The following is a 21,386-nucleotide window of genomic DNA, read 5'->3' as shown; positions in this document are numbered from 1 at the left end:
CTCAGGGTGCTCTGCCCAGGGTTTGGGGTGCTCAGCCAGGGGCTTGGGGTGCCCTGCCCAGGGTTTGGGGGGCTCAGCCTGGGGTTTAGGGTGCTCAGCCGGGGCTTTGGGGTGCTCAGGCCAGGGTTTCGGTTGCTCAGCCCAGGGTTTCGGGTGCCCTGCCCATGGTTTCGGGTGCTCAGCTCGGGGTTTGGGGTGCCCTGCCTGGGGTTTAGGGTGCTCAGCCCGGGGTTTGGGGTGCCCTGCCTGGGGCTTGGGGTGCTCAGCTGGGGGTTTGGGGTGCCCTGCCCGGGATTTGGGGTGCTCAGCCTGGGGCTTGGGGTGCTCAGCCAGGGATTTGGGGTGCTCAGCCTGGGGTTTGGGGTGCTCAGCCCGGTGGTTGGGGTGCTCAGCCCAGGGTTTGGGGCACCCTGCCCAGGGTTTGGGGGTGCTCAGCCTGGGGTTTAGGGTGCCCTGCCCGGGATTTGGGGTGCTCAGCCCAGGGCTTGGGGTGCTCAGCCAGGGATTTGAGGTGCTCAGCCTGGGGTTTGGGGTGCTCAGCCCGGTGTTTGGGGTGCTCAGCCGGGGGTTTAGGGTGCCCTGCCTGGGGTTTGGGGTGCCCTGCCCAGGGTTTGGGGGTGCTCAGCCTGGGGTTTAGGGTCCTCAGCCCGGGGTTTGGAGTGCCCTGCCCAGAGTTTGGGGTGCTCAGCCAGGGTTTGGGGGTGCCCAGCCTGGGGTTTGGGGTGCCCAGCCTGGGGTTTAGGGTGCTCAGCCCGGGATTTGGGGTGCCCTGCCCAGGGTTTGGGGGTGCTCAGCCTGGGGTTTGGGGTGCCCTGCCCGGGAGTTGGGGTGCTCAGCCCGGGGCTTGGGGTGCCCTGCCCGGGCATGGCTCAGTCCCCACCATGCACCAGCTGCCCCAGGCCTGTGGCTTCACAGCCCCCTGCCTGCAGCTGCCTGCACCTGCCAGCCTCACGCTGCACCCACCCGCGCACCCACCCGCGCACCCGCAGCACGCTGCGGGAGGGCGCGCCGCACGTGCCCCGCGCAGCTCACGGTGCACACGCGTGCACGCTCCACACACCCACCCGGTGGTGCGTCAGCCGTGTGCACACACACCCGCACACAAATCACGCACGAAAACCACCGCACACTTTCCCCCCCCCCAATACAATTCCGTATCGGCCGACCCGCACCTAGCGGGCCCTCCCCTTTAAGAGGCCGTCCCCTTTAAGAGGCCGTCCCCTTTAAGGCTTTGCCCCGCCCCCAGGCCGCGCGCCGGCGCTCGCCCCTCCCCGCAGGCGCTGGCGGCCGCTCGGCACCGAGGCCGCGGCCGCTCGCCATGGCCGCCCCCCCGCCGCTGCCACCACCCTTCTCCCGCCGGCCCCCGCCGCTTCCCGCCGCCCTTCTCTTCGTCCTGATCCTGGCTGGGGCTCTCGGCAGAGCCCGTGGTGAGTGGTGGCCCCCGGGTCCGGCCCGCACCGGGCACAACATGGCGGCGCGCCGCCCCGCCCCCGCCCGGCGCCGTGAGGGGAACCGGAGGCGGCGGGGAGAGGAGGAGGAGGGGGGGGGGGGGGGAATCGTGAAGGGAAGCGGGGATCCATGAGGAGAATCGAGGGGGGAGGCGATGCGGGGGGCTGAGGGGAGCGGGGGGGGGGGCGGCGAGGAGCGAGCCCGGGCCTGGGGGTGAGGTTGGCGCGGGGCGGGCTGTGGGGGTAGGTGAGGGGGGGGGCTGAGATTTTAGGGGGGTCCTGGGGGAGGAGGGAAGGGGGTACGAGGGGATTTGGGGGCCTGGGGGTTTTCTGTAGGCTACGGGGAGGGCCCTGGAGGGGGGCTGCGGACAGGCGGCCCTGGGGGGGGGCAGAGGCGGGTGTTTTCAGGCTGGGGAGAAGGAACAGGGGGGGGATCCATGGATTGGGGGGGTCTTGGGAGGTGGGGGGGGTTCTTTGGAGGCATCAAGGACTTGGTGTAGGGTTGGGCCCCCGGTGTGGTGGGCAGCACCGAGCCCCCGGGGCGGGGGTCGAGCCCGGCTGGGGTGGGGGGCATTTGCCGGGGTGTGTAGGGGGTCCTTGAGCTTGTTTGGGGGGCCGTGCCCCCCCCCCCCCCCCCCCCCAGAGGAGACGGTTGTGTGTTTGGAGAGATAACAGCAATTGGGGATGGGGGCCGGAGAGCGGGGTCTCCTCCCGGTGCGGGGGGGAGTCCTGCGGTGCGAGGGGGATGCTCCGAGGAGGCCCACGCTCGCCTTGGCTTTGGCTGGGAAAAGAAATGGGAGTCTTCCAGCCTGTCTTCAGGAGATAACGAAGGAAACTGAAATTTATGGGTTTTTTTCCCCAGAGTGAGGAAGAACTGGGAGGGGGGGGGGGGGGTCCTGTGTGTGTTGGGGTCCTGGGCGCGTGGGTCACCGGGGGTGTTTTGCGGCCCCCCGGGAAGTAGAGGCTTGGTGTGGGGCAGGCGCTGGAAGGGCGGATCAGCCCCCCGGGGTGGGAAGTGCCACCATGTTGTTGCTGAGCCTCCGTCAGACCTAACGAGTTTGTGGCCTCTTCCCATCGGCCTGTTGACCCGGCAGAGGGGGGAATTCGGCAGCCCCCCCGTGCACCAGAGATTGCAGTGTGTGCTTAATATATAGCCTCTTGGAATCTGTGGTGGTTGGGGTTTTTTTTAAAAGAAACCTTTCTAAAACCCTGTGCCTCTGGATTGTAACAACTGTAAATATTTGTTTGGAGGGAGGTGACTGAGGGAAAACTCTTTGTTTCAGTGTGGCGATCCTTTTTCTTTACCTGGGGGGGTGCAACCGCTGCCACATCTGGGGGGAGAGTGAGGGGTATCAGCTCCACGCTTTTGAAGAGATTGGCCCTTTTCCCCAGAGGTGGACAAGCCCGAAGCATCTCTGAGCATCTGTTGGCAGGGACAGAGGACAGGCTGGTGGCCTCTCCAGCGTCCGAGGCTTCACCGCGCAGTCCATCTCTCTGTGGCTATCGGGGGCGATCGCTGCTTGTGTAACGCAGGTACCTGTTCCAACAGGAGCCGCACTGAAACATTTTTTCTCCTCCCAAATCCTCTTGCCGTTCGTGTTATGTATTACCAACCGACTGTCAGAAGGTAATAACTTTGTGCGTGCAGATCTGGACTTGTTAGCTGCAGAAAATGGCTTTAAACCCCACTAGGGCGGTAGGTTAGGGGTGTATTTGTGAGTCCTGTTGAATCTGGTAATGCAAATGTGCTTTAGGGGAGAGTGGCTGTGCTTTGTTTTAACCTAAAGTAAAATCCAGCCTTGGGAAGGTGGCTCAGCTTTTCTGTGACAAATGGCAAAGCAGGACCAAATGAGACTCATCGCACGTCCGCTCTCAGACTTTCACTCTGCATTTTATATACAGCTGGTGTTTATTTAAAATAAATAAATAAATAAACAGGAAAGGGCCAATTGACTGTGCATATCTCCTGGAAACTCAGCCGACTATCAGTGGCTTTGATATTGGGCTCTGTAGGACTGGCTATTGTTTCCGCTCAGTATGTGCTGTACATTTTTGTTCGCGCTGTCCGGTAAAAGGTGTGAGCTCAACCTGGCTTCAAGGGCGTGAGGGAGCTGCATTTGTGGAGCTGGGTGCAGGATGGCAGGGAACAGGGACTCTAACCCTGTGAATTGTTTGCTGCTTGAGCAGCCATGATGCACGCTCAGTGTGCCTCCTCAGCCAGCACGGGCTGCCCTTACTGTTGTGCTTTATACAAGAGATCTTAACAGCTGCTTACTTCAGGGTAGGTTGGACAAACATCCTAATTTCTGCAGTGCTTAGGAGTTGTGAACCTCTGTGTGCATCGGTAAATGGAGTAGAAAACACTCCCCCACGCTCCTTCCTTTAAAAAAAGGAAAAGGAAAAAAAAAAGTTGCCTCTGCAGCGATGGTTATAGGTTGGTTGTAGGTAAGCTTTGTTTGCATGCTTGAAATAAAGCAAAAGAATACTGTGGGGGGCAATCTTGGGCCAGCAGATTTTATTATTACCACCTGCTTAAAATATTTACCCGGTTAAATCAGGCAAACTCCGCGTGGTCCATAAGTTATATCTTACAACTTTCCAAGAAAGACTTCTCTAACTGGAAATTAAAAACAGTGTCCAACAAGCATTCTTGAACTCCTTCAGCTCCTTGGCCAGACAGCTCGGATTTTTTTTTCCCCGGGTACGCCGTCCGCTGCCAGTAGTAGATGCTCCGGAAATCGCTATTGCGAAAGGAGTGAAGTAAAACGTCAATTCTCTTAACAGCAAGCAAAGTTCACTGGGTGTTGACCAGTGGAAATATGTTCTCCACCGCACAGCCAGCGCGGTTATCTGAGCAGACCAAGAAGGAATTGCTCATCTCGAGGGAGAGCGCTGGCGATGGTATTACAGGGATGAAATGTTCACTGGTGCTGAGCTTGTAGAGTTAGGCCCTCGTGTGTGAGCAGTCAGTCGTGCAGAGTGGGAGACCTCTTTTGTCCTTATTATTTAAGCCACTGGCTTTCCAGCCTCCCTTTTCTTTGATTGTGGACCCATATATTTTTTTTTTTTCATCAGAAAAGCAGACTTCCCTGTGCATTAAAGCCCCTTGACAAAAGCTTGCTTTTCTAGTGCTTGCTGCCTTCTGTGGGCTTCTTGGAAGTAACCTGTGGACCGCTGGGTGCCAGAATATAACTGCACATTAAACAACTCGTTACTTAGACTCTGAAAAAGCATGTGACAATTGCCTGAGAATACGCAGCATTGGTTTTAAGTCTTGAAAGCCATCAATAATGACCTGTGCATCTGCCTTGCCATGCGGCTAGTTTGCAGGACTTTCTTCCACAGTACTGGTATGGTATGGGTGGCTCCTAAACTGGTTTCCTAACAAGTTAAAACACAAAATAGGTGTCAGACCAGAGCCTGGAGAGGGAGTTCGGAGCCATATGTCTGTTTTCTGAGTGGAAGAACAACAGCAGCAGAAATGTCAAGGCTTCTTCTAATTAACCTATTAATGATGAGACTCCTGTCAATTCGCTTATTTAAAATTCATTTAGAAGCTCTCCTTTTGTGTTACCTGAGTAGATGCAGGGAACGTTCTTCACTTTAAAGGTGAGAGCACATTCTTTCTGCCTTTTTTTTTTTTTTTTTTCCATTCAGTGTATGTTTTCTCGTCAGCCGTGATGTGTTCATGTCAGGTTCAACCTGTGCCAGGGGACTGCAGCCAGCTTGAAAAAGTTGGGACTCTTGTTTCCAACTTTAAATATCCTAGTATAATTTTTAGTTTCTGGATGACTTGCGTGAAAGTGCTTTTTTCATAGTACTTTGTAACTAATTTTAACTCTGTTTCATTTAGCAGCAGTGGGTCAGTAGATTTCATAAGCACCAGCAAGGAACAAAAGAAATGTTGAGATCCAAAAGTAGGAGGAGTTGATGGGGCAGTGAGATGTAGGAAAGATATTCAAGGTGGTGGTACTGTATCCACAGAAGAGCAAATCTATACTCATTTCTTCAGCTCCTGTTGTAAGGAAACAGGGGCAGTGTGGGCACCCAGAACTAGCCTTGCACTTGATTTTGGAGGTGGTGGGTGTAGGTGAGCTGACTGGGGCTTGGAGAAAATACTGGTGTGCTATGCAAGGTGGGCATTTTGGACTCGGACGTGTCCTAGATAAGGATGTAGGGATCCCAGTTGTTGACCCCAGGCAGCAGAAAAATCGAGGTGAATGTAATGGAAAGTAAATGTTTGTTTTTAAAGTCTTCAGCAGATGTCTTTGAGTGTCTTGGGGTCATATGGTTGAAAGAGGAGCATGAAGAGACTCCTGGAACAGACCTCTGCTCCCTTGCCACAAGGGAATGGATTTTATTCCTAACCTGCTCTTGGGCAAAACACTCTGTGATAAAGGTTATTCTTTATTTATTTCAGCACAGCATATAGTGAAACACTGAAAGGTATTTCTTTCTTCCAAGCATGTTTACACATGTCCCTCTCTTCATTATAGCATCTAAAGAAACAGCAGAGGTACAAACCCAATTGTTTTCCATTTCTCTTGCTAACATTATGCTGCTGCAGCATTAAAACATCACTACCAGATTGGGTCTCATTAAGTTAGGTGCTGTACAGAGACATAATAAATTGCAGCTCCTGTTCCAGAGCCTTATAAAGGCTCAGAAGTCAGGGGAATCATTGTTCTTCCAGCCTTGATTCAAACTGTTGAAAAAGAACAGCAGCTTACAATCTCTGCAAAAATCTGTTTATCTGGTAAATACGTGGGTGGTTATTGGCAATTTTACCAATGATCATCTTCAGGTTAATTATCTTAATACATCTTGATCAGGTAGTGTTTAGCCCTGAGAAAATGTCATTTTGCATAGCACAGCTTCAGGAGATTTTGGAAAATGTATTCCAAAAGGTGGTTAACACCATTACATTAGATTTTGCTGTGAAAGTTTCCCGTCTAGCTGCAGAGACATCTTGACACATGCAATCCTGTGCGAGAATAAATATGTGCAAAATGAGCTCAGATAGTTGCTGGGGAAAAAAAAGAAATGTTCTTTGACTGTCAGAGCTTAATATTTTAGTCTCACTGGAGCCTGGAGCTCTAATCCATGGACCCCCACCTGTTTGTTTGGATTCATTTTGTAAATACGCATCACCTTTAATGGGGGAATTTGGTACAAGAGGGCCTTCTCTTGTTTTCCTCTCTGCTGTAGTTAATGCAAAGGGATACTGATACTTCCATGCCCCTGGTTCCTGCTGGGAGCAATACTGCTGCTGCCTGTAACCCGTGACCCTCGCTGTGTACCTCACGGGGAGCAGAAGTCCTTCTCGGGCTCAGGGTGGCCACTTGAAGGGGTCACCCAGCCCAGCAGCCGAGCCCTGGGCTGCATTAGTTGAGGATCAGAGAGAGTTTGTCTTTTGGCAGTGCTGACTGACTGCTCTGGTTTTTAGGAAGAGTGGTGAGGACCCACACCGGGCTGGCTCACTCCTGCGATTGATGTCACGACCGCCTGCACTCTGCCTTGGATTAAGTCACAGTGAGGGTTTGCTTCAGTGTAAATACGAGCCTGATCCATCTCTTGAGTGAGAACAAAGCTTTCGTTCTGAGGATCTGAAGCTTAATGTTAGGCTTGTTTAAACAGCTTCTTTAAAGGGTTGGGTTTGTCTCTGAGCAGAATGTCAGAAAGAGTGTGCTGAGCAGATAGAGCAGACTCTGCTGCCAACTTCTGCAGCACCTTCCATGCAGACTCATCCCCGGGCATTCTGCGAGAGGGGAACTCGCCGCCCCAGCAGTGTGAACTGCTCTTTTGTTTTCCTTTGCCCCATCTATTTTCTTCAGCCCAGTCAGTTTCTTTTATTAAGTAGATTATATGTTTTGCTCAATAGGAGCTTTTCTTCCCAAATAAAAAGAGTGCTCTTGGCATGAAAAATGCTTTTTTTCACTCCTGTCTCCTTTTGCTTAGCCCAGGCCTCCCCGGCTGCTCTCAGGAGCACCCGAGATGCCTGGCGGGGGGCTCTGTGTACCTGTCCATTTTCTGACCCCCACCCAAGGCGAAACAACAGTTGCTTTTTCCTGGCGTCTGGTGCTACTGATACGAGAAGAATTTTCCTTTCTGCTTAATCAAACTTGAAATGCTGGACCAGCGCAGGTTGCCCTGTAATTCTCCTCTCCGACGGAAGCTCCCCAGTTCCCGGCGAGCCCCGGTGCAGACAGGCCTTTCCTCCCTGGCATGGCCGGTGCCTGCAGGAGTGGGGCCCTTCTCTCTGCAGCACTGGCAGCCGGCGGTAGGTGATGCTTGGGGAGGATATGGCTGTAGCGATAGTAGATGTATATCCTGAGCTTTTTCGTAATAAAAATAAAGACAGAGTTGACTTCTGGCTGTGCAAGGGAGGCTGGAGCTGGACTTCAGCTTCTACCCAGGGATCTGACCATCTTTCCTAAAATTTGAGAGTGCCTTCCTGCAGCCTAGAGGTTCTGGACAGGAATATCTGTAAAGCCCCCTGAGGGTCCCTCATGAAAGGTATAGAGAAGTACACACGTGTGCTGAAGACTTCATTTTCTTTGTTCACACTGCTCTCCTTACCATAGGGGGTTTTGAGGTGCAAACATAAGAATTGCTGTTAAAAAAAAGCAGTTGTCTCAAAGGGGGGAACATTAGCCGACACCACCACGAGGTGAAATGAGGCCGCGCTCTGTGGGGCATGCCCCTCCTTAGCAGGAAACTTCTGCTTTCTGTGCAGAACAGATAAGGATCTTCTTACTCCGTCCCTGTGCACTGGGGCTCTGGTATCGTACCTTGCAGGTAAACTGATTTCTTTTTTCTTTTAATTCTACAAATGAAACTGAGCAGATACAACCAGCTCCTCTGCTTTCCTTCTCAAAGGCATTCTTAGTTTCAGGCCACATACTTCAATAAGAAGTTTACAAAACCAGTTTTATTAGTGCATTGAAGTGTTTTGTTTACTTCTGAGCTTCTGGAAGCAAAACTGCTGTAGCCTCTATCTTGGGTTTGAGACCTTAGAAATGATTATAACAGGAACAAAGTTCAGTTTTGCTGTATCTAAATCGAGTTGAAAAGAGCCTTCATGGTGAAACTTGTGTGGTTTAAATGTTTTTAATTTGTACCTTGAGTTTTTGATAAAGTAATAAAGGAGATGCTTTAAAACACTATTTCCTTTTAAGTATACTTGAAGGTAGGAATGCGCCCTGGCTGCTCTTTCCTTTCTCGCGTTTTCGTAAAATCTCCATTATAATCAACCTTTGTCCCCCGCCAAGCGTGCGTATTTTTCAGAAAATTGTATTGTCTGTGCTCTGCTGACCACTGGAAAACGCTGTACTCGGAGCTGTTTGTTGAGTTGAACATTAGTGGGTTTTTTCCTTTCATTATAAAGTTTCCCCTTAAAAGCTGCATAATTGATGGGTATGGTGCTCTCAACCCTTCTCAATACAGTTCAATCTCAGGGTCTGCCCTGTCCATTTTCTATTCTATGTCCCTTTTCCTTGGCCTATGCTAAGCACATAATAATAAGCTACGTTTGCTCATGATGCTTTTTAAAGACGTCTCACTTAACAGCTCTTCTGGGTTTTTCTGGCTTTTTACTGCTTCTGCCGTTTTGAATCTGTTCGTTCAAAACTCACCGGCATCTGCATTTAGCCTGTCTGAAATACTGCAGCCCGTCTTGGAGCTGTTAAGTAGCTCACAACAACAGCTAGGAAATGAAGAGCACAGCGTCCAGAGAGAATTAAGTGAATAGTAATGCAATTAGCCTAACTGATTTACCTAGGACACTGGTGATAAGGGATAATGGGTGTCTTCCTCCTAAACGAACCCTGAGGTTGATCAGGACCTGCTTGTTTTTCGTTAAGCTCAAGGTAACATGCCCCCAGCAGCGTAATGCTCCACTGTGCTTTGGATCGTGTGCTGGCTGGGAGCAAGAGGCTCTTCCAGTGCCATGAATATCCCTGAATGCTGATGCTCCTTAAATCTGCTGGTTGCCAGAGATGGTATGGCTGAGGGCTCAGCATTTCCATTGCCCCACGGGAAGGTGGCTGACACACACACACGAGTGTTGACGGTGGCTTTGGTGTATGGCTTTAGACCGAGAGGATGCAAGCAGACATAGAGGATTTAGCTATCGGACTGGGGAGAGTTAACTGTGGTGGTTGTATCTTTTAAAACACTTCTTCAAACTCTCTGTACCTGAAAGACCATTTCTGCAGCGGGTAAGTACATGTTTCTGAATCCCTCCGGGGAGGCTGAAAGATCTGATGAAAGCTGAAGAAAATACTGCGTGCTGCTAAACAAGCCCCACCCTTCTTCTTGACATTGTTGTATTCGCTCTTTGTTCCCAAGGATGGCGATGCCTGGGGATTTGCTTACAGTTTTTCAGGCAGCTTGAGAAAAGCACAGTGACAGCTGGGAGGCGGAAAAATGTGGGAATCTGCCTTGGAGTTTCTCCTTCGCTCTTTACCCAAATAATCTTCGTGGAGAGCAGGCAAAAAGCCAGGAATTTATTTGACCCAAGGTAGTGTCTCGGATCAGGAAAGCAGTTACTAAATAAGTGGCTGATCTAGTTGGGTGTGGCATGCTTGGCTTGTGTAGTCAGTTTGAATTGGTTTTGTTTTGGCATCTGCCAACTGTTTGTTGTCTCCCGCAAGCTGGGGTGGTCGTCCCTCGCTAACCCGTAACGGGCAGCTCATCTTCGGCGTAGCTGAGGAAGCCCGGACAGCGAGTTTGGGTGAAATCAAGTCTGTCAGTTTGAGTAATTGTTGTTTTCAATTTGAATTCTGACCCTAGGTTGGGTTGGGAGTGGATCTCAGTAAAATCTAGCCTAGTTTGCAGAGATGACTTGGGTCATCACTGTTAGTGGTTGCATCAGGGGCAGGAAAAAGGACTGTCTGGACAGTCGCCTTCTGGAAAGGCTCCTCTGCTTCCACATCGTATTTTGTGCTTAAATTGGGTTCTCGCGGGTCTGAAATACTGAGTATGACTTGTTCTGTTCCTAAAGCCAGTTCTTCCTGAGCCTAAGAATGGCCCGTTCCTTTTGAAATGGGAAATTTAAAGAAAGTTTTCTCTTGTTTGAGGAATTGGTCTCCAGTGAGTTTTAAGAAGGTGGTCTTGGTTTGCTTTCTGCAGCTTTGACATGTTTGTGCTCCGACTGCAAACAAGCAAACTCCACGTGTGAAACGGATGGTGCGTGCATGGTCTCGGTCTTCAACCTGGATGGTGTTAAACATCATGTTCGGACCTGCATTCCTGAAGCAAAATTGATTCCTGCTGGGAAACCCTTCTATTGTCTGAGTTCAGAAGATCTGCGTAATACTCACTGCTGCTACTCTGATTTTTGCAACAAAATTGATTTAATGGTTCCCAGTGGTGAGTAGAGAGCTAAATAAATGGTCCGTTTGAAGTGGGGAGGAGAGAAGTTGTCTGTTTGGGATTGGGAATAAGGAGTTCTTGGCCCTGTTTTCACTTCTTCCCTTAGGTTGCTGTGTGAACTTGAGCGCTAGGTTTATTTCCTTGATCTGTAAAGTGGAAATAAAAACAAACTACTTTGAATTAAAATGCGAAGTTGCTTGAACTCCCCTGTGGCCGACAAAATGTCACCAGATAATGAGGTTTTACTTTAGGGTAGGAGAAGCTTCCAAAGTTTGGGTAATATAAGCTTCTGCTGCATGATGCTCTGTGCCTGCAGTGGCCTGAGGATGGTGCGTGTTCCCTGGGCACAGCTCGGATCCCTTTTCTGGCACTGGGTTGCGCTGTAGCCTGCCTTTTATCGGATAGAGTGGCTTTCCTTCTTCTAGGACTGCAGATCTTTTCCGTGATGAGCCACGAGTATGGGAATGTTGCAGCAGCTTCAGAGTAAAGTGTGTGGGGTGGAGGGGTGCCCGGATTCTGAATACACAAAGAAGCAGCAGCCCTGCCTTTGAGTGAGGGTGTGGGAAACGTCTGCATCTTTCTAATTCCTGGGACAGAGAGGGCATGTGGTACTTCCTCATACCTCGTTACTCTCCGTTTTGGGCTGTTATTTAGTGGGTCATATGAAGACTGCAGTATCCATTTTCCTTGGGTGCAGTGGGGAAGTCTTATCTGTTCTCAAAAAGACAAATAATTGTTGTCTTCAGGTACGAGTCTTCACTGGGTGTTACAGGGCAAAGGAGAGAGAGGGAGAAATGAGTCCTTATTGACTGGTGGTTTTTTCTCCCACTTGGAGAGTTCAAGTGGAAGGCAAAATGCAGGCTGTTTTAGCAAATTTAGCCCAGAACAGGCTCCTGTCCTCTTTTAAATAGCAAGTGCCAATAAACCCTGATCCCACAACTGAAGCACCATCTTCTTTGGGGGGTTTTAGCTGTAGTTTGCCTGGTGACTTGATCAGTCCCATGTTAACGCTGTTACTTGATGTGTCCTCTGCCATCCTGGAACAGCAAGCTAAAATTGTCCAGGCTCTGAGAGGATAATTAAAACACAAGAAGAAAGTCCTTAAAGAATGCTTGTGAAGGAGTGATAATTTTGTAAAAGTGTCTGGTTTTCTCCTCCCTTTCCTCTCAAGGACACCTGAAAGATAACGAACCCCCATCGAGCTGGGGTCCTGTGGAGCTGGTGGCAGTGATTGCCGGACCTGTCTTCCTTGTGTTTGTTGTCATGATCATAGTAGTCTTTGTTTTTCATCACCACCAACGAGTCTATCACAATCGTCAGCGGCTGGACATGGAAGACCCCTCATGTGAAATGTGCCTGTCGAAGGATAAGACCTTGCAAGATCTAGTCTACGATCTCTCCACCTCTGGCTCTGGCTCAGGTATTAAGATATGACTGGAAATGACGAATGAGAACTTGTAATTGTAATGGAGTAGTCTGTTCTGGGCTCCTGGTTGCCACAGCTTTGCACGGCTGCGAGCCCGTTGCCTCATCAGCCCGTTCAGGTTGCCCTGTCATGAGTAATGTGGAGGGCGTGTTTTAAATTCAGTCATGCGGTAGACGCTGTAGCCACAGCCCCCGGTCAGTGTTCAGTGCTTAGGCTAGTTAAGAGCAATAGTTCTTAAGTTCTGAAGTCCTCTAAGGAGGAGTTCAACTCCTCCTTAACTGCTGATGTGTAAAAATAGTTTTGTGTAGCTTTCCTCCATTTCTGCAAGAGGATAACTCAAACGGCTGCATCTATTTCAAATTTAGCCCTGGAACTAGATTTGGGTTGGAAACAGACATTAACTGCTAACCTGTGGGTTGTTGGCTTTCAAAGGAGGATGCAGGATGTCACCTGCGTCAAAGCTGGCAGGAAAATGGGAACCATCCCAGCAGCTGAAAATTTTATAGTGTGCAAATACTGCATTTGCACAGCCCATTTCATCTCAAAGAATCCTTGGGTCTTCCAAAGTGAACAATGTCCACTGTTCACTTCTGTAGCACTTAAATCATCTCCAGAACAGACAGGGAAGTCATAGTTTTATTCATGACTTTGAGCTATGAAAGCAGTTAGGTTAAAAAAAAAAAAAAAGGTATTTTGCAGCAGATGGAAACTGTAGGATAATCCACAGAGGGAGAGAATATAGCAACCTGATATTTGACCAGGGAATAAACCTTTAGCACCACATCTGCTATATATAAAATGTTTTGGGATCTCTTCTGTACGTACTCTCAGCAGGTGAGCTCTGTAGTTTATGTAAGAGGTGGCAGCTATGTTAGGACTCCTTTTTTTAAGGGAACTTCTGGGGTTTTACTGCTTTTTAGCAGAGTCTGTCTTCAACGAGTTCCATTCTTTGCATATTCAGGCTAAAGTTACTTTGATCTGCCATAGAGCAGAAGTTCCCCAACTGCTCTGTGCCTAATCACTGGTGGTTTGCAAGCTACTTCAAAGTGATATGCAGATGCTGTCCAAGCAGCCAAATGGCACATCCTACGCAGGAGCTACCACCATTTACTGGTTTGGGTCTTGCTTAGGCTGCTGGTTGTTATCAAATGTAGAGCCTTCTAGGTTTGATGATGCTCTACTTCAGACTCTGGGGTTTCAGGAGTTTCTTCTGCTGTGACAGGCATTCATTCCTCCAATTTCTTGTCCGTAGGTTTGCCGCTTTTTGTCCAACGGACTGTGGCTCGGACGATTGTCCTTCAGGAGATCATTGGTAAAGGCCGCTTCGGGGAAGTGTGGCGTGGCAGGTGGCGTGGAGGTGACGTAGCTGTAAAAATCTTCTCTTCACGTGAGGAGCGTTCCTGGTTTAGGGAAGCAGAAATATACCAAACCGTTATGTTGCGACATGAGAACATCCTGGGATTTATTGCTGCGGATAACAAAGGTAAAAAGTGCCCCAGTCCTGAGACCAGAGACTTCACCAGCGTGCAGTCTGCTCCTGGGACTTGCATTTCTTCACTTGGATGTACAATTAGATGGCTAAAGAAAACTGTCAGCATGCTTTTCAAATAGCTAGGTATTTGAATGTTTCTTGCCAAAAGATGGTAAAATTACTGCTGTTGTTGAGAGGTGCGATGGTGCATTAGCTGTACCTTACAAAGTTGTGTTTTGCCTTAAAGTTCTTTACCTTATTTGCCCCCAGGTTGGCTGTTGAGCTGTAGCCTTACCCAGCAGCTCTTCTCTGTACCAAAAAGATGGGGTGCAAAATGCTCGATGGTTGTGTGCCATCCCTGCATTGTATCTGTCTGAGCACAGTCTCTTTCCTGCTGCAGATAATGGAACGTGGACTCAGCTGTGGCTCGTCTCTGATTACCATGAGCATGGATCTCTCTTTGACTACCTTAACCGATACACAGTGACTATCGAGGGGATGATCAAGCTCGCCCTGTCTGCTGCTAGTGGGCTGGCCCATCTACACATGGAGATTGTGGGCACTCAGGGTAAGAGCAGGGTTTGAAAAGGTGCTGGGAATTCTTGAGGGGAGAATAAAGCAGAATTGACGAGGGGGACTGATGTGCTGCACAGAAAACACTGGCTGATTCAGCCCAGATTCATCTGGTCAGTATTGACTAGAAATAGAGGGATTGCTTTGGCTGGATGCAAAGTGGGTTAGCCTTGTGCTAGCTCCTGGGAGTTATATCAGCATTTCGCATCCCCATCCTAAAATTGGTGCTGCTTGGGTGGGATGTTAGTGCAGGCGGCAGCAGAATTACAAACTCCTTACATCCACATCAACATGTCTGATGCCTGGGACGATGGGAGTTGATGTCCCTCTTGAGGCCTCTGGATGCTACTGCATCAGCAGTGCCTTCGAAGCGTAAGTGGGGCCTTTGCATACCATAGGCTGTCAGCACTGCTCTGTTCTTCAGTGTATCCAAACAGGAAAATGTGTTGCAACACTGAGAGTTTAACTAACGCCCTGAAATCCGGTACGCCCTCTGCCAGTGTGACTAACAGATTTCACCAGACCTTGACCCCCGCTACTTTTTATTTTGCTCTGTTAGGAAAGCCTGGGATTGCTCACAGAGACCTGAAATCAAAAAACATCTTGGTGAAGAAGAATGGCACGTGTGCCATTGCTGACCTTGGTCTGGCCGTCCGGCATGATTCAGTTACGGATACGATTGATATTGCACCAAATCAAAGGGTCGGAACCAAACGGTAGGAGAACGGCGTTCTTGGCCAGAGTTTGAAGGCGTCGGAGTGTGACTAGCAAATGGTTGAGCTGCTGGTTGAGCACTGCTGAAATTCTCTGTCTTAAGCATTTCCAAGTGTCTCACAGAGCGTCAGCATTGTGCCCAGATTGATGTTGAAGGGATGTCAGTACCTTCGTCTCCAGGTGCCATCAAGCTGAGAGGTGTAGGCCAGCTATGTAAACTCAGCACCAGGGAGCTCCTGTAATACTTGATAACAAGCTTGGCATTCTCAAAAGCCTTTTGGGGCCTGCTGCCTGGAGCCCGATGTGCTTTTGGACGTTTTTACCTCTTTCCCAACTTGCTATTCTTTTTGAGTTATTTCATTCACTCTATTAGACCATGGGGCCCAGTTCTGTTCTGATTAAGGCTGTGCAGAGCAGAGTTTTGTCTGCTGGGAAGTGCTGTGTGGGAAAACTTGCCATTTACTGTTTTCTGGAGAATGCCCTCTCAAAATTAACATGCTGTTCCTTTTCTGTTCGGCAGATACATGGCCCCTGAAGTCTTGGATGAAACCATTAACATGAAGCATTTTGATTCATTTAAATGTGCCGATATCTATGCCTTGGGCTTGGTCTACTGGGAGATTGCTCGAAGGTGCAATGCAGGAGGTAATCCCTGTGTGTGCCCGTGCCTTTGGCTTGGCTTGCTCCTGGGTTTCCCAGCCTTGGTGTTTCTGTTGATCAGGTGTTGGTGAGGTTTGAGGGACCCTGGAGAACAGGGCTGCGGGACGATATGTCCGTGTGTGTTGCTGCCGAGGGAGTTAATAGGAGTGACCCGCGACCACCGTTAGGACTGGCCTAGGTGGGGAAGTGGGGGTTAATGCTCTGACTGGTGGCTGATGTTCCTTTGGGTGGATTTTAAGGAAGCAGTGGTGCTGATTTGGTGGGTGACTTTCTTCCCCTGAATCGGTATAAATGAGCGTCTTGGCACATGCAGCTGCAGGCCGGAGTGCAGCACCATTGTGCATGTGACAGTCCTGCTGCCTTCATCTCAGTCGAGATTCGGTGACCCTGCCTCTGTGCTGGGAGGTGTTGATCGCAGCACGCTGACTCTGTTCCAGTTTGGGCAGCTGCATTTTATTTCCCTGAATTTTTCTTGTAAACTCAAATCCCAGATTCTTCATTTCTGTTCTAAATAACTGCAAAGTGTTGACGCGTCTCAGCAATGAGTCATGTAGTCCAAACCAGTATCAGTCTGCCTTCAGTGAGCACTGTGGTGATGATCCGTTCTCCGAGGAATTGCATTTCCCCTTCTCTGCCTTTCAGGTATCCACGAAGAGTATCAGCTTCCATACTATGACCTCGTACCCTCTGATCCTTCTATTGAGGAGATGCGGAAGGTTGTATGTGATCAGAAACTACGGCCTAATATCCCGAACTGGTGGCAAAGCTACGAGGTAAGGTCTGCTTTCATCTTCACGTCCCATTCCCCCTCAATAAGGTGAGTAAAGAGTAAGTACTGTAAGTTGAGCTCCAATTTTAGGAGGTGTGGAGGCTGTATCAGTCTCCAGCCAGGCAGCAGCAGCCTGGCAGACCGACTTGGGGTCGGGGGAGAGGAGAGCACTGACATCTGCCACTGTTTCTTGCCTAGGCACTACGGGTGATGGGTAAGATGATGCGAGAGTGCTGGTACGCCAACGGAGCGGCTCGACTCACCGCCCTCCGCATTAAGAAAACCCTCTCACAGCTCAGTGTCCAGGAAGATGTGAAAATCTAGGCTCTGAGCCCCAGCAGGAGGAAACTGCACACAAGCTGCCATGCTAGAGTAGACGTGTGATGGAGGCCTACCTCGTGTTTCTGCCCAATCTACTGCTACCAACCAGACAGCGTGACCTACAGGCTGCTAGGTGGGGTGACGGAGCCTATTGAATTGCTCTCTTCCCTGCTTGGGTATGAAACAATCAGAAACCTTTTATGATCACCTCCTGACAGCGTGAAGACTTGAGAGGGACTTAACCTGAGGGATCTCAGCCATGATTGTAACTCTTGTTTCTTTAATGGAAATCCCTGTAAAGTTCAGTGCGCGCGGTGCACCCGTTGGCAGTGTTTGAGGCCGGGGTGCTAGGTGCTGGGAGTGGGAAGGGAAAGGGAAGGTTTTCTTGCCGTACTCTGAGGATTTTTCCAGGGACTGGCACGTTAATGCAGAAAAAGCATTTGCAAAACAAATGGTGCTCCCTTCTGAGAGGCTGAGCCTGAACAGTTTATCAGCTTCATGAAACCTTTTCCCTCCTTTTTCTTAAGCTTGAAAAATTCTAAGTCAAAAACAGAAATCTGACTGGCTGTCAGTGTGCGCAATGGTGTATGCATGCGCAAGGTGCGCGTGTCCCCTGTGCCTGTTCATCTCCTTCCGTAGACGTGCAGTGTCTGCCCGTAGGGTGGCTCATCTCTGTTCGTGCTTTCTGTGCATGTGCAAATCTAGAGTGTCCTTTTTTTGAGCTGTGCGCGCTGGTGCTCTCCTTGTTGAGTAGTGAGCATTGTCTAGCTTGGACAGGCTGCTTAAAACAAGATCCTTAGCTCTCCGATGGGTGCTGTGGCCTTGCTGTCCATATGCCGGCTGCAGGAACTTCCCATCAGGTTGCCTCACTGCCACCCCCTCCCTTTTTTAAGACAAAACAAATGAGGAACTGACTTCACTCCTGGAATCCAGGTTTTTTGTCTTGACCCCCTGGGATTTGTAATTCTTGGTAGAGTGGAAAGAGAGACCTGGGGCGGGGGGAGATGCCACGGAGCTGAGATGCATGTCAGAGATAGAGCAGGCACTGCGCCAAGCTGGAAGGAGACCAGGCCATGGGGAAATGCAGGAGACCGTTCTCATAGGAATGCCAATTCCCGAGTCCACCATCCAGGCACCCTCACAGGCACGCTCAGCAGCGTGGGGCCTGAGCTGCAGGGAGCTGGGTGCCTGGGTGTGCCCTGCACCTCCCGAGAGGCACTCGGCGCCTGGCAGGATCTGACAGCGGGGTGTGGGTTTGGAAATCGATGTCCATCTTTTTAATATACATATATAAATATCTCATAATCTGGAAGTGGCTGTGTATAACTTGTGGGGTGGGGGGAACTGCATGAATTTTCTTTTGATTAAATGCCGAATCAGGGTGAAGTAGAGTTGCTTTGACTGTTGTCTACAGCTGGGCCTAGCAAAAAATGGAAGTAGCTGAGGGCTGAGTCTGTCGTGCTGATTGCAGCATTAAAGGCAGTCTGAGAAGTGCTGTTTGTTTGGTGGTTAGGTCAGTATCTACGGTATATAACTCTGAAGCCATAACTTTTAACTGGAGTGGTTTTGATTATTTTTTTTTTATTATTATTATTATTATTTTATGGGAGGGTCTGGATTTTAACTTTTTTTAATATTGTTAATTCTTTATAAGAGAAGAAAAACAATCTATAATTATTACCTCTTGACCTGTTTGTTTGTAAAGAAATCACTGCAAAAAAAGAAAAAAAACCAAATGCACACAGCTCGATTTACACTGGAACTGTTTCTACTCAAACCTTGCGCCTGCTCTGTAAGGTGAGGTTTCATCTCTGCTCCGGCCACCGGGGTTAACTTTTTTTTTTTTTTTAAACACTCTGTTCTTGCTGTCTGTGTATCTGTCCATGTGTCCGTCTTCCCCCAGACTCCCTATCTTGTCTGTGACTTTGTGTAAAGTGAGGAGCGTGTTTTTTGCATCGTGTTTGGAGCCATTTTGCATCCTCCCGCAGAGTTTAGCGGTCGGGCGGTGCAGAGCTGTCATGGGAGGGCCAGCAGACTTCGGGCTGGTTCATGGAGCAGTGTGGAGTGTACGCTTTGTGAATGTACAGCTTCCCTTCCCTTTCCGATTTGTTCTGACTCGTGTCTCAGCCAGAGGTTACCCTGTGTGTCTCCAGTACCGTACGTCCCTTAACCAAACCCTTCTGCATTTAGAAACCCGAGGTGGTGGGCACTTCACAGGTACCCTAAAGACTCTTCAGCTGCTGTAACAGGACCCTGGCGATGGCCCGTCCCGGCGGGTTGGGGAGGAAGTCTTAGCGACTGTGAAATAAACTGCCGTAGGAAAGCCCGTCACGCTGGTAGGTACGTCTGTTGCGCGCTCCTCCGTGAGCACTGCGGGCTCTCGTTTCTGAGTACGAGTCTCCCGTCCCTGTTAACTGTGCAGGCTGCTTCTCGAGGACATTAAATCAGCTACGTAACTTGCACTGACTCTCTCACCCACCCCTCCAACTGTAGCCACACATGCATCTGCCTCAGCGCTAAACCAAACAGCAGACAGCGGAGCGGTGTCAGACCGGATAAGGTTAGAAGGGGTGAGGGCAGGGCGACAGGGTATCCCCTATAAGCAGGATTGCAGAAGAAGCCTTGTTTGTAGAGAGATGCCATCATGAGATGGTCAAAACCAAGGAGGAGGATCCGAGATGGGAACGCTGACTATGTAGCATTTATACAGCACTTTTCATGCAAACATGTGCCAGGGAGGTGCAGTGCTTACTTAGCTGACTGGTAGCAAACATAGGAATCGCTGCGCGGCTCAGAGGGAGCTGCAGCAGCTGTGGAAAAAAATGCAACACTACAGACAGTTCAGGACAAGAGACCGCCGCCGCAGCAGTTCAAAACGAGGAGGGGAGATGTCAGATACTCGAGGGCAAATGGTGTTGGGGAGAGGCAGAGGTATGGAGCTTGTGCTTCTCATCTGTGGTGCAGGGTTAATCAGTGGTACGCTGGCTTCAGAACAGATCTCTTGGTACTTATCTGCCCCTTTTATTTGTTTGGTTTTGTATATTTTATTAGAAACGGACTGTAAAATAGCCACTTAGACACTTTACCTCTTCAGTATGCAAATGTAAATACAATGTAATATAGGAAATCTTTTGTTTAATATAAAACAAGGCTGTCGATTTCTGCTGTACATTATTAAAAGTTTGTTTTATTCACGTGAGGTGTTGGAGTCTCTCGCGGTTTGCTGCAAAGCGTTAGCCGTGGCGTAGAGGGGTAGGAACCGAGCGGCAAAGACTGGCAGAGCTTACAGTCCCCCAGTCCCCAGAGAAGCGTCGGGGGGGGGGGGGGGGGGGGGTTGTTCATCCGCAGCTAAAAAAAATCTCCCTGGGAATCCTGCTCACCAAATCTTCATGTTGAACATTCCCCTTATTAGCAGAGATGCAGCTTCCATCGTCCGCTGTGCGCTCAGGGGACGTCTTGATTGTAGCAGAGGTGAGGTGAGGATGTGGCAGAGCGGGATTTCCAACCCACACAGGGACGAGCAGCTGAAATTGGGTCTCCCTCTCTGGGGGACAGTAATTGGAAGCAGGAGGGGGTATGGCAGGCAGGTCCCCGAAGCACCCCCCTGGGTTTCTGTACGTGAAGCCGCAGCTTCAAAGAAGGATAAATCTTAGTCCAAACTGCCCAGCATCCCTATAAAATCCTGTTTGCTCGGAGGGCAAGCAGTGCTGTGCAAAATACCCCCACTAATTCTCCCTAATTAGAGCCTCCCATGAATGAGCATGTTGTGAGCGGATCAAGGGGAAAATCCGTCGGGGGCCTGGCGTCCCCTTTGGGCTCAGACTAATGGCGTTGGTGGGGAAGGGGGAGCTGCCATCTGGGCTCGCCCCTCCTTGGTTTCCAGCTTTGTCTGCAGCTCCTGCCACAGCCCCCAGGAAACTCTAACCTCATAGTGGAAATCGAGGCAGCAGGTGAGGTGAGAGTATGCTTTTTTTAAAAGCAAAAATTGTCTTTACTCCTCTTCTTCTAGGAAATGTGATGGGAAAAGAGGTCTGGGATGGTTTTGGCCAAGGGGCCAAGTCATTAACTGGGCTGCCAGATTTTGGGAACAGGATAGGATGTTCTTCTTTGCTCCCTGGTAAAGGGTTGTGGTTTGGTGCCCCTGGGGTGGGTGGTGGGATCAATCCTGTCCTTCCCCAAGCGCTGCCAAGCTGGAGCAGCTCAGCTCTGGGAGCATGCTTGCCTCCTGGTAACCCCTGGACAGCCTGTGGGCGGGATGCTTGGGTGGAACGCCAGTGGGATTGTTACAAACTGATTTTTTTTGGCAAATTTTAAATAAACATCTGGGCAAACCCCTCAATTCCAGCTGGAAAATTCCTGCTACCTCCCGGTGCAGTGCAGCAAGGGGCTGCCTGGAGCTGCACGACATGTCCGCAGCAGACACCGCGTCTGCCTCCGGGAATTGTTCTTTCCTCCGCGTCCCCGTCCTCAGCACGGGCAAAGCTAAATCCTCCAGTCTGCCCGTGTTGGAAGCACGGCCCAGGGCTCCGGCTGTCCCTTGCCTCCAGCTTCTGCCTTGAACTAAATCCTAAAGACGGCTTTGGGGGCGAGGTGGTGTCCTGTGGGGTGAAACAGCTGCGGATGCTTGGC

General features: G+C 50.0%; 1 protein-coding gene across 2 annotated transcripts; it reads left to right on the top strand.

Moving 5' to 3' along the window:
- The first annotated feature begins 1,255 nt into the window (after positions 1-1,255).
- On the top strand, positions 1,256-19,951 carry ACVR1B (activin A receptor type 1B). Of its 2 annotated transcripts, none has more exons than XM_052809516.1 (9): positions 1,256-1,427; positions 10,581-10,820; positions 11,995-12,243; positions 13,502-13,732; positions 14,121-14,288; positions 14,853-15,009; positions 15,528-15,652; positions 16,310-16,440; positions 16,635-19,951. In XM_052809516.1, the coding sequence occupies exons 1-9, from the start codon at positions 1,319-1,321 to the stop codon at positions 16,758-16,760; spliced, it is 1,536 nt and encodes a 511-aa protein (XP_052665476.1). In that variant the 5' UTR covers positions 1,256-1,318; the 3' UTR covers positions 16,761-19,951. The 2 variants fall into 2 exon arrangements, with proteins under 2 accessions (XP_052665476.1, XP_052665477.1); XM_052809517.1 differs by lacking the exon at positions 1,256-1,427 and adding an exon at positions 8,868-9,969.
- The last annotated feature ends 1,435 nt before the right edge of the window (positions 19,952-21,386 follow it).

The sequence above is a fragment of the Harpia harpyja genome, chromosome 15, assembly GCF_026419915.1.
Source record: "Harpia harpyja isolate bHarHar1 chromosome 15, bHarHar1 primary haplotype, whole genome shotgun sequence".
Classification (NCBI taxonomy): domain Eukaryota; kingdom Metazoa; phylum Chordata; class Aves; order Accipitriformes; family Accipitridae; genus Harpia; species Harpia harpyja.
Note: the sequence above shows the minus strand (reverse complement) of the source record. Positions and strands in the feature narration are given on the sequence as shown.

Bases quoted from the DNA above. Each gene is read 5' to 3' on its own strand.
- ACVR1B (XM_052809516.1), top strand. From the start codon at position 1,319: ATGGCCGCCCCCCCGCCGCTGCCACCACCCTTCTCCCGCCGGCCCCCG. The intron at 14,289-14,852 runs GTAAGAGCAGGG...TTGCTCTGTTAG, and splicing joins GGAGATTGTGGGCACTCAGG to GAAAGCCTGGGATTGCTCAC. The intron at 16,441-16,634 runs GTAAGGTCTGCT...TTTCTTGCCTAG, and splicing joins ACTGGTGGCAAAGCTACGAG to GCACTACGGGTGATGGGTAA.